Source organism: Protomyctophum parallelum (assembly GCF_964188405.1).
Source record: "Protomyctophum parallelum genome assembly, chromosome: 4".
Lineage (NCBI taxonomy): Eukaryota > Metazoa > Chordata > Actinopteri > Myctophiformes > Myctophidae > Protomyctophum > Protomyctophum parallelum.
The window spans coordinates 15,377,891-15,390,188 of NC_139700.1; the positions used below are offsets into that span (position 1 = coordinate 15,377,891).

The 12,298-nt window shown below is 41.5% G+C and overlaps 1 protein-coding gene across 1 annotated transcript in view; it reads left to right on the forward strand.

The window, feature by feature from the left end:
• Positions 1 to 12,298, forward strand: part of shank3a (SH3 and multiple ankyrin repeat domains 3a) — a gene marked incomplete at its 5' end in the record, with an annotated part of 286,471 nt that overhangs the window by 72,818 nt on the left and 201,355 nt on the right. The window contains one exon of the mRNA XM_083764211.1: positions 673 to 744. Within this exon, the coding sequence (XP_083620337.1) occupies positions 673 to 744 (72 nt within the window). The remainder of the gene's footprint in view (positions 1 to 672; positions 745 to 12,298) is intronic.

The window sequence follows — 12,298 nt, forward strand, 5'->3', positions numbered from 1 at the left end:
GGCTGATGCTCATGGCCAATCAGTTGCTGTGATCGGATTTCCGAACGACACTAACGCTGCCGTAGGCAGAGACTCCAGACCTGAATATATAACATATTTTCTTAATGGACGTGGCTAGCGATTCAGGGCTGGAGCCAGGCTGCTATGAACTGTCTCCTTTACAAAATGGACTCCAGACAGTCACCTGAAGTGTGGTGCCAATGGGGTTTTATGCAGAGGCTGCCATGTACTTTTAGAACTCTACAGTAGTTTTAGTGAATATAGTTGAATGAGTTTAACTTGGCACTGGCATTCAAAAAAGAAAATCCAGCATTTCATGTTTAGTCTGTAAATTTGAATATGAATTCTGTGAAAGTGGCCAAGCGGGACGTTTTAGGGGCACTCACTCAACAAATGAATATGAAATGGAATTTTGAAGTGATCTTATAAAGAAAGCCATTGTGATAGAGACCATGAACTGCTCTTTAGTCATTTCATCAGTTATTTATTTTTACTTCAGATTTTACTCAAAGATCCAACTCCTGCTCTTTCAATGTCTTCTCATTTACTGCCAGCTGTATTTCTCGCTGCATGCGTTTAGCCCTTGCCACGTCTTTTGAGAGCATACTTTTATTTTGTCCCTCTCTCTCTCTCTCTCTCTCTCTCTCTCTCTCTCTCTCTGCTGTGTTTCAGTTCCGCTATAAGAGGCGTGTGTACACCCAGAACTACCTGGACGACAAGCAGCTATCTAAACTTCACACCAAGGTAAGACACTTGCTGGTTTATGGTCAAAATATGTATGAATTATGAATGTATTATTACATAGTGACACAAACCTGGCTTGGAACTTTTGTCTTGTTGAAACCAAGGAGATACTCTGTGCACGATGTAACTTTAGCTGTCACGTACACAGTATGTAAGTGTGTATAGCAGTATATTTTAGTGTGAGTGTGTGTGTGTGAGAGTGTGAGAGTGTGAGAGAGTGTGAGAGTCTGTGAGAGTGTAAGTGTCTATAGCAGTATATTTTCACAAGGTCAGATCTGACACAGTGCTGAGAAGATTCTGGTTATATTGCCATGTCAGGAGCGAGCAAAGTTAGTTTTCAATCTGGCTACTGTGTGAAGGCAGGTTTAAACAAAAATCCCATTTAATGAATTAATTGATTATACACAGGGTGTGTGTGTGTGTGTGTGTGTGTGTGTGTGTGTGTGTGTGTGTGTGTGTGTGTGTGTGTGTGTGTGTGTGTGCAATGTGTGCAATGTGTGCGTGTGTGCGTGTGCGTATGCATGTGTCTGAATTGGGGTGATGTGACAGGGTCCAGACAGCAGAATATATTGCATTTGCATGAAACCCCATCAGAGGGCAGGAGATTCTCTGAGATAAGCCCACTGTGCGCTCTGCCTACCATTGACTGAGTGTGTGTGTGTGTGTGTGTGTGGGTGTGTGTGTGTGTGGCATTGTGAAATCCATGATCTCGACTGCGGTCTAAAAATGATGATGATTATGTGTGTGTGTGTGTGTGTGTGTGTGTGTGTGTGTGTGTGTGTGTGTGTGTGTGTGTGTGTGTGTGTGTGTGTGTGTCGGTGCGTGCGTGCGTGCGTTTGTGCGTGCGTGCGTTTGTGTGCGCCCACCAGGAGTTATTATCCCTCATGGGTCATTCATTGATCAGAAGCCTGTTGTGATGCTACTATATGAACACATCAGAACAGAGAGAGAGAGAGAGAGAGAGAGAGAGAGAGAGAGAGAGAGAGACAAAGGATGAGTCACCCATTCAGCTTTTTCTAGAGAGAGAAGACACCCACTACATGCAGTCTAGAGCGGCAACTATCCATTATTGTTTTTAATCAATTAATCTGTCGTCTAATTTTTAGGTTAATCCAATCATCGAGCAAGGTTTATTTTCTTTTTCTTTATTTCTTTTACATTTTCTTAATCAACCTGAGCTTGTTGCACAATTATGCAAAATATTACACAGATGCTTTCCTGTTCTTTTTAAATGAGAAGCAACGGGATGTGTCTTAACAATGTTATCAGACTCAGTGTGTTGTCTGTGTATTCACTACTCATTACACACAGATTATGGAACATAAAGCTTCCAACATTCAAATGAAATGGCAAATACGAAAAGTCAATTGAAATAAGAGATTGAGCACATCTGTAGATTAAATCTAAATGCTATTGCATTTTAGATTTTTATTTGTCCCAAGAAATGCATTAATGACTTGAAAATTAAATAGCATTTCTCTTATTTCAATTTACTTTTTGTATTAGCCATCTCATTTGAATTTTGGCAACTTTTATGCTTCCATAACGGATGTGTCATTTGTGACCTTCACATGTCCTGCCCTTGGCAATTCAGTAGATTGTCATTGCATTGTCAGAAACAGAACATTGTCAGCGAGAAAGGGGGGCATTTGCCAAGCTGTTATGTTAATTCTATTCAGATTCCGTTGAATAGATAGAGCTCCTCTGCTGGATACTTTTATTCAGTAGCAAAGCAGTAGAATTATCAAGACTAATCAGTGAATAAAACCTGCAGGCAAAACATGTATTTTCAGAAAACTATCAAAAGATCAGGAGAGCACGACGAGTTGGAATGGCACAGCTGTATGCCCCTCAGTTCGCATGAAAAACTGCAATATGAGCTTATTACGGGCCTGAGATGGTCATCCAACCTGGGTAACGTGGGAATAACTTAAAGGTATATTCAGTGATTTCACTTAATTCAAATATCACTTATTTTTTTGTTTTGTTGTGATAATCCTCTCTACTATAGAGTGTGCTGGCCATATAAGGAGTTCCTCCCTGTCCCCAGTTAACCCCTGGGGGTCAAAAAACCTTAGGTTTCGTTTTTGGCTCTCTATCCTGATTGGATGAAAGGCTTAGGTCCCAGCCAAAAACGAAACCTAAGGTTTTTTGAGTGAAATCACTGAATATACCTTTAACTGGAACTGGTAAAGGCGCTGGACTGCGTGCCGGGACATCAGGTGTGGGTCCGAGGTCTTGTAGGCACTAGGCAGGGAACGAACATGCCGCTATACCCTCATCCAAGTTCAAGTGGATTCACATGATATGTGGTCCAGGCAGTGGCAAATGTGTTCACTTGGTTAATGGAGGCAGCGAGAGCTGCAATTGCAGGACATCCCTGTGTGGCGAGTGAACATTGTTGTCTTCTTTTTTTTTTTTTTTTTTTTTTTTAGATATTTTTTTGCGGCTTACGCCTTTTATAGATTTTTTAAGGGACAGATAGTAGGCTGACAGGAAACGGGAGAGAGATGGGGGGATGACATGCGGTAAAGGCCGTGTCGGGTTCGGGAGTCGAACCCGCGGCACACCGCGACTGGATCACCAGTCCGGTGCCCAGACCGTTACGCTACGGCCTGGGCCGTTGTCTTCTTCAGCCGAAGCAGGAAAGTATGTAATGGGCGTGTTGGCCAGTGATGACTGAACATCTTCCGTCAGTTGTTGTTGCATGCAGTGTCAGTGTGTTGTTATGTCAATCAATATGTCTCATTATCGTCTCGTTTGTTTTTAAGTGTCCTTGGTCATGCGATAAAACGGTGCATTCCAATGTTATAGGCTAGTCTGTTGATCTCACTCAATAAAAAGTGAGACTCAACAGTGTCGGATAACCTTGCAGAGAATCTCACAGCGACACTGTATTGCTGAACAGAAATACATATACAGTGGAGAAGGTGTGAAGAGGCTGTGAATCAAATCCTGTGTGTGTGTGTGTGTGTGTGTGTGTGTGTGTGTGTGTGTGTGTGCGCGCGCGCGTGCGTGCGTGGCGTGGCGTGGCGTGGACGCACGTACAAATGGACTGTACATGTCCATTTGTGTGGTGTGTGTGTGCACGTGCAGTGGAGAAGGTGTGAAGAGGCTGTGAATCAAATCCTGTGCGTGTGTGCGTGAGCACAGGCTTGCATGCATGTGTCTGTCTGTGTGTCTGTGCTTGCGTACATCCGTGTGTATGCGTGTGCGCACGTGTGTGCGCGCGCAGTGGAGAAGGTGTGAAGAGGCTGTGAATGAAATCCTGTGTGTGTGTGTGTGTGTGTGTGTGTGCGCATGCAAGTGCACACACACACACACACACACACACACACACACACACACACACACACACACACACACACACAGTGGGGAAATACTTACCAAAGTAATGTTCAACCTTTATGTGCAATGAACCCAATAAGAATAGTCATACTAACATCATACTAACACACTATTTATAAGGTCTAACATACATTGTAGTTTATGGACATAGTAAAGTTTAAAACAGCACAAATCATCTACAAGGCAAGGCATAAATTACTACCTAGAAATATTCAGAAATTGGGAGGGGAGATATGAAGGGAGCAACATTTCAAACAGCTTGGTGCTCGCATCATTCTGAAGAGCATGTGAAATGGAATGGTTTACTAGAGAATATCCAGCTGTGCAATAATTAAATTCTATTTAAGAAAAGGTACAAGATGTTGCTTTTGGACAAATATAGACATGATAATTGATGGATTTATGAGTCTATGGTCTATGTGTGTATGCAAGCATGCATGCATGTGTAATGTGTTATAGGTAAATAATACTGTGCTTGGAGGTATAAGAATGAATCTTTGAAGGTAAATACTGAATAATGTTGAGTGTTCGTTTTAAACGAACAATGGGCATGTTAGAGAATAATATGACATGTACAAAGGATATATTCATATAATTGGTCCTCACTAATGTTCTTTTTCCTACTCAGTCTGTGTCTCATAGGAGGGCTGTGGGCAGTTCTGAAATCCGTCCACCAGTGATATCATCGTTTGGCAGATTTATTTTAAACAAGATTTAAAAAATATATATATTTAGATTTTTATTATCGTGAGAATGATGTTCACATTGCAACTTTTCAATAATAGAAAGCCTGCAGTTTTTATTAGCTTGGATTCCCCATTGATGATGTCACTGGTGGACGTGTTTCTAAACTGCCCACATCCCTCCTATGAGACACAGACAGAGTAGAAAGAAATGGTGCTATTTTATCAAGATCATTAGTGAGGACCAATTATATGAAGATAGGTTGAAAAGTGGTGAAGTGGTCCTTTAAAGTTGAAGGGTTTAATATAAATACACACACTTGAAAAAGAGACGCAGTGCAATGTGATTTCTTTTTTACTGGTTAAATAAAGGTTAAATTATATATATAGTTCGGATCATCATCCTCACGGGTCCGTTCAGCTGCAATTTGGAATTAAGCCGACCCTGCCCGAGGGACAAGTCAATATTTTGGGCCCGAAACGGCTCGGTTCTCGTGTATTCGGTTCCGGGTGGACACGTGCTTGGACAACCCGCTTATCCTATTAACTCAATGTTCCTTGTCAAATAGATATAGATGTCATCGAGAGCACGGCGTGTTTTTCAGACGTGCGTACATCATAACACACCGTTGCATCTTACAAAGTGACACATGCAGGTTGCATATCGTCTCTCAAGGTGCATTCAGGCATATCCTGTTATACTGCAACCTGGTCTGACATGCTGTTTCCTGAACCAGGCTGTGCTCAGCCAGGCTGCAGAGGTCATTAACCCACTTTATACAGGCATGGACTAGCCTCAGGCCAAGGTTTAAACTAAGCTTCAAATTGATAAAACGGATCTCTCTCTCTCTCTCTCTCTCTCTCTCTCTCTCTCTCTCTCTCTCTCTCTCTCTCTCTCCATCCCCATTACCTTGTGCATGTGATGGACAGGGCTGGAGAGTGGATGTCTTCCTTAAAGCGAGACAAAGAGCTCTCAGTCTCTGAGTCTTCAGATGTACAGTAATTTGCAAATCAGTTGACCTACTATACTCACTTTGGTTATTCAACCAGCTACAGTAAGTGATTGACTTTCCCCCCCAGTAATTGTTTTGCTGCAGGCTGCAGGTCACATGATTGCACACACCCAAGTTATTATAGTTAACAAAAGCATACTAAATGATGACTAATGAAATGTAGATATAAGGCATTTCAGTTAACTGAAGTAAAAACAAAACCAATGGTTTTAGAATAAAATTAGAACAGAAACTGTATTGTACCGTATATATCAGACGGTTCAGACCTGAGCATTATTCGGCCCGGGGGCCAAATACGGCCCTTTGGCTGACTCTGACTGGCAAGGTCTCAAGGTCACTTGAAAATTAGAAAGCAAAACGTACTTTCAAAATTTACCTTGACAACATTTACATTGACAACCTGTTACTGTACCTTCCTTGTCACCCCTCAAAAATGTCTGGTCATGTCAAAAAAAAGAAAGGTGGATGGCAAATGCAGAGGTTTCAACAAAATATGGACTATGGAAGTATTTTTATTTACTGAAGTCAGAGTTTGTCACCAGCTTGTCAAAACAATGCCATTTTATAGAAATAAAATTAATATTATGCAGAATAGAGTAAATAGATTTACTCACACACTGTGCCATAAATGTTTTTTACGGGTTTGCACACGCAAATGTGTGTGAAATAGTCACATTGTATAGCCCTTGGTCAACTTGGATCCTCATGACGCAAATGGCCAATAAATAGCACAAGAAATATAACACACTGATGAACAAATTGATATTTGATGTACGCGACTAGGTCAAGAAAATAAGAAATCCTTGCTGATGGGCCACATCCAGCTATCAGCTGCCAAGTGACAGTGATCAGTGGTTTAGACAGACAGCACTACTGGCATGAGATCCAGGCCTACTTTATCCAAACCTTGGACACTGCTGCTGGTACAGTATCTGGGGAGATAATTATACTTTTACTTTCCAGAAATAATAATGTTATTTGAAAGAACACTAAAGTGGGGTGTAATAAAAGCGAAGGGAACAAAATCAAAGCAAAGAAGAAAGATAATACTAATCAATTTGAAAAACATATATTTAGAGTGAAACTTTTATTTTGATTATTATTATGAAATGATTGATTACATGCTATAGGCTGTTCCTTTTCCATTCAGTATTGTTGAATGGAAATTATGAATAGGTCACTTGATACTCATTTCTATTTTATCTATCCTTTTTATCACTAGAGGTTTGGGCCGGTATGTGACCCTCACATCTAAAGTCTAATTTGAATGTATAGGATGAAGCACTTCATTGTTTTATTCTACTTTTTCATAGTTATGGGTGAGCTTTCTTTTTCCGACTGCAGTCCATGTGACACACTAGGGTGGCAGAGGCTCTTGGAATAGGAAGGTTCCCAGTTAATTTCCTGGCTCCTGGCCGTATGTTGAATTGTCTATAATGAATGTACTGTAGGCCTAATGCACATTGTGAAGCACTTTGGAGCATGAAAATGCACCATTTGCATAACAGGGGGAGGTCAAATAAAACTAGATAAAGTACCCCTCGGGGCACAGGTCTCCACCTGGGCAGGTCAGTTTGTGGCCTCCTGGTGGCGCTCTAATAGGCCAATGTGAAAAGGGTGCCATTTCTTCTTACACCTTGGATGGCAATTGGATGATTTGAGGCATTTTGTTCCAAAAATGTGTTTTGCAAAAATCCACCTGTTGGTGGAGCTATAACAGGCCAATGTGAAAATGATGGGATATATTCGATAAGCCTTGTAGGAAAGACTGTGAAAGATTTCACGTAAATTGCACGCTACATTCATGATTTGAGGCTTTTTGTTCAAAACGGGCCAATCCTGCAAACTTTGAAAGCCAATGTTAGCCATTTGACCTATAGCTAAGCCCCTCGCCAAACTGCTATGGTCCAAACACAACTAAGCACATGGGTTAGACAAACCTCTCCACCAATATTGTTCCTAAATGCCACGCACATATTTTTCAAGTGCATATGGCAGGCCTTGTTGACGGATTTGGAAGAGAATTGAAGGTCTGGTTCCAAAAATAGTCCAGTATTTAATGTTTAAAATCCATGATATTTACATTGAAATGAATGAGCCTGACTGTAAAGTGTCCAAGTGGGAGTGTCTAAGTGGGAGAGGCCGGGTCTTAGCTATAGGTCCATTGGGATGGAATATGAAATATCGGACACATCCATCTTGAACCCATGAGTATAGAGATAGTGTGTAACGATTTGCAGGGTATTTTGGACAGAATCTGGAGGAGTAATATAAAAGAATTGGCTTTTCGAATCGTTGGCGTCCAGGGAGTGTGCGTGCAAAATTTGGCACCGACCGTGTTATTTGCTGGTAACAGACAGACGGACGGACACACGGACTCACACACAGACAGTGCAAAACATACTCTCTCCCCATGCCTTCGGCCTGGTGGAGACAATAAAATAAAGGAATATACTGTATGTCTATATAATTATTCATTATTACAGTTTTTCACGATTGTTAACACACGTTTTTCACAGCATTCTCAAAACTGCACACACAAAACTGAAAACCTCACACACAAAATGCTAAACCCTGACTCTCCATTTCCATGATGACTCTTTTCCATCAAATCTCTTAACTGTTCCCAAAATAGAACTTGTGTTTTCATTTGGTACACACAGCCATATTTTCAAAAACACATACCATTCATTGAGTAGGCCTACACACAACTAAGCATTGGCTACACACTGCCAAGCATTTACAGCACAATGAAGTGAGATTTTTAAAACACAATCATAGAATGGCTTTGGCCTACTGTGGTCAGAATATATATATATATATATATATATATATAAGACAAACACTGAGTAATGACATTGTATGCTGCCTGTCACTAGCCCCTTCGGATGGCTTCAATCAGAAAACTCCGAACAGTGTGCAACAACTGAACATTGTGTGTAGTGTTTGGACAACAAGGTAATGTGTAATTGACATCAGAGTGCCTGCAGCATTATCTATGAGTTGTAAAGAGACATTTTACTAGTGATTAAAGCGGATACTCCCCACAGGGCTGTATAGAATGTTTATGTCATATCCACCTCTCATGAATGATCTACGTTAGTAACGAATCAATGCAGAGATAAGAAAGGCCTGATTAGAATTACGGTTCAAGCTTGTTTGTAATGTAATAGAGGCTACAACACGCTGCATCATCTGTGGGAGGAAGATATAGGGATGTGCTGCATGGGGCCGGGGCCGTCTGACCACACTCAAACACATGGTCATACCCTGGCTAGCTCTCTGTGGAGGAGTTCTCCTCAACACCTGTGCTCTACATCAGCAGAGCAGTCCAGATATATTTATGTCTTTTATTACAATGTTTACTTACAGTATAACCTTCACACTTTGCTATATTGACTGTTTGTGTATGCATGCACAAGCAATGCTCCTGCTTCCTCTTCCACAGAAATGCACTCTTGACACATATACAATACAATACAATTCACAATTGTGCATAAACCCCAGGGCAGACTATAGATAGAGAGGGGGTTGGCTGTGTAGTAGAGGGCATTTAGTAACGCACTAGTTGGTAATGTGGTCACTGGAGTCAGAGAGCACTATACGAAAGCTAGCTTTTAAAATACTGTGTGTGAACCACGCATCTCACAACGCATCGACATCTACACACACACTGCATCCTCTACCAACAGTGAACACATACACCTGTCACCCCACTGCATGGGCCAGTCCGCATTACATACCATACCAGACCAGTGCCCGGCTGCAGAGCACAGAGTCGGAAACAATGGAAGTTGGCGATCCATGCCCCACCCCTATGCAATACCAGTTGTATCCGAGTCAGAGTACCCGTTCCACCCATCGATCTGTGTCCCTTTTATGCCCATATATGGAGATTTCTGTATCTGTCTCTCTGTGTCCCTTTATTCATATATATGGAGTTCTGTGTCAGACATGCTCAAATATGAAGTGATGTGATGTCAGAACAGGCCAGCTACAGGGACTCTGTCCAGAGTCCAGAGGCCTTTTGTGGTGGTTCTGGACAACAGGGCACTGTACTCCCTGTGGTGGTTTGGAATGTGTGTGTCGAATTTGAAGTCGGTGGGGCTAACGTTTACGAGGATTACAGACGTACAGACGTACCCACAGAGACTTGGTGCATTTAAAGTTAGATGTAGTAAGACTGTACTACTACTGCAGTATGCTGGGTATCAGCCACAAGCATCGGTAGCTTAGCTCGCGATCCCTTATCTAGAGATACATCTCATTTGAATGAAATCAATTAGATCAAATTCAGAGCAATAACAGCTAAATTGTATTCGGTTCAGGACACTATTGTTCAATTCACGTCAATTAGAATCAATTGAGTTCTGTCCAATACAAGTACGGCATATGATCATCCTACTATAATTCTAACAATGAATGAATGAATGTCAGAAACACCAGCGTATCTCCTCATTGCCTGCACCAATCGCTCCCACTTTTCACACAGGCATTGGCCATAATAATATGGAGGTCTTAACGGAGCCATTTTTTCAATAAGATTAATAATGAATTTATTAGTGAATAAAAACCCGTTTATTTGTCCGTGGTCAATCTCCGACCGAGCCACACTATTAGCACACATCTCTCCATGCCAACAAAAAATCTGCACGCTCCCAGAATCCAGCTAGGCTACATTTTACCGACGCAACTGTTATATTTACTGTACAGATATTGTTTTTGCATCACCACACGATCGCACGGGCAAAGTTGCTGTGACGTCATAATCGTCACACTTCTCCACCAGCACAGAGGCACCTACCCTTTTTCACACCGCCCCCAGGCAGGCATCTGACCACACGGGGAAAACAACTGTCGACAGACGCATACTACAGCTATTCCCAGGGCTCGACAGTGCGACTAGGTACTCGCATTTGCGACTAAAAATATCACTGTGCGAGTTGTAAAATTTGATTTGTAGCACAGGTGCGACTACAGGATTTGACCATTCAATCGTGATAAAGACAAGTCTCTGTCTACAGCAAGTCCACATTCTATTGTCGCGGTTCTATACCTAAATTTATATTTCTGAACGGCGGTGTCGTTCGCCAAAAAGAGCAGAGCTACAAGCTAACAACGTGTCGAGGCTCAATGCGGTGTTCATTTGAGCATTCTGTCAGGTGAAAAGAAGCAGCTTGGACTCCTCATGGAGAACTAGGATAATTGAATCAGTGTGTAAGAAAACAAAGCAAATAATCTATTTCCTTCGGTGCTTAAGATCCTTTTGTAGATTGTTAGTAGATGGATTCTTCTTTTGTTTTTCACTTGTTATTATGAGTGTTCTCTGTAGTACCTGGTATGGATGTTTGTCTGTAGCCTTAAAATCACAACTGTGCAACAACTGAACATTTCCAGTGGGGAATCGCTCACACAAAACTCTTATAGATAATCCCCTAGCTGGGGATTATCTATAAGAGGTTTGTGTGAGCGATGGGGTGGTTTATCACACACTGTGCAACAACTGAACATTTGTTCAAAGATTGTTGGACAACCACTTCAGAGACTATACATCCACGTATGATAACAGTATCCTAAGGTTAGCAATGAATATCACCTCAAACACTAGCCATGTTTTGTATGGAGATTATTTTGCAAGTAGTTATGGTGTTCCAGCATACAATAAGGTCAGAGTCATGAAGAGGTCTTTTGTCCATCAGTCTGAGCTGTGGACATTGCTCTTGCCTTTATGTGTCTATGTATGTAATTGTAATTTCTTTTTTGTTTTGTGTTATGTTATGTCAAATGTGTGTATATGTGTTGCATACAAGGCCGCTGGGTCGCAAGACAAATTTCAGTGCAACTGACAATAAAGTACTATATCATATCATATATCATATGACACCATTTTTAAAGGGATATTTGATTTTCCTTTCCACCTTTCCAACATGTTTGGGGTAATTTTGACAGGCGTGAGTACCCCCAGACAGTTTTAAGTTGCTTGATTCAAAAACACATGGCCCCCTCACGCATTAGAAGTTTGAATTTACAATGGAAGTTAAAATGGGCGTGTCTGATAAAATGAATATCAAATGAATGAATATCTTAAAAAACTGTCTGGGGTGACCTTGACCGTGTTTCCTGTGAAGCTCAGTACACGTGGTTTGCGTATCAACTATGGCTTTTGCCACGCTTTCCCCTATCTAGCAATAGCATGCACTTTATTTCATCAGATGCAGGGAGCGCACTGGTTGTCGTATACTAAGGGAGTGCAATCATGTGTCCATGCTGAGGAAATATCCTCACATTGTGTCACACACAGGGTAATGCTATTCCTCCTACCGCCAGGCATTGTTGTTGGTAGAGTTTTGTGTTTATGAATGAGAGAATTCCTGCATTATTTTCCATTTACAATGAAAAACAAACTGAGAATGCAGACCATTGTGCTTTGTATGATCGTTCTGAGATGCCACAGCCCACACTGTAGCCGTAGCCACCCTGTTGAACTCCCATCAGTGTAGGGATACTGTC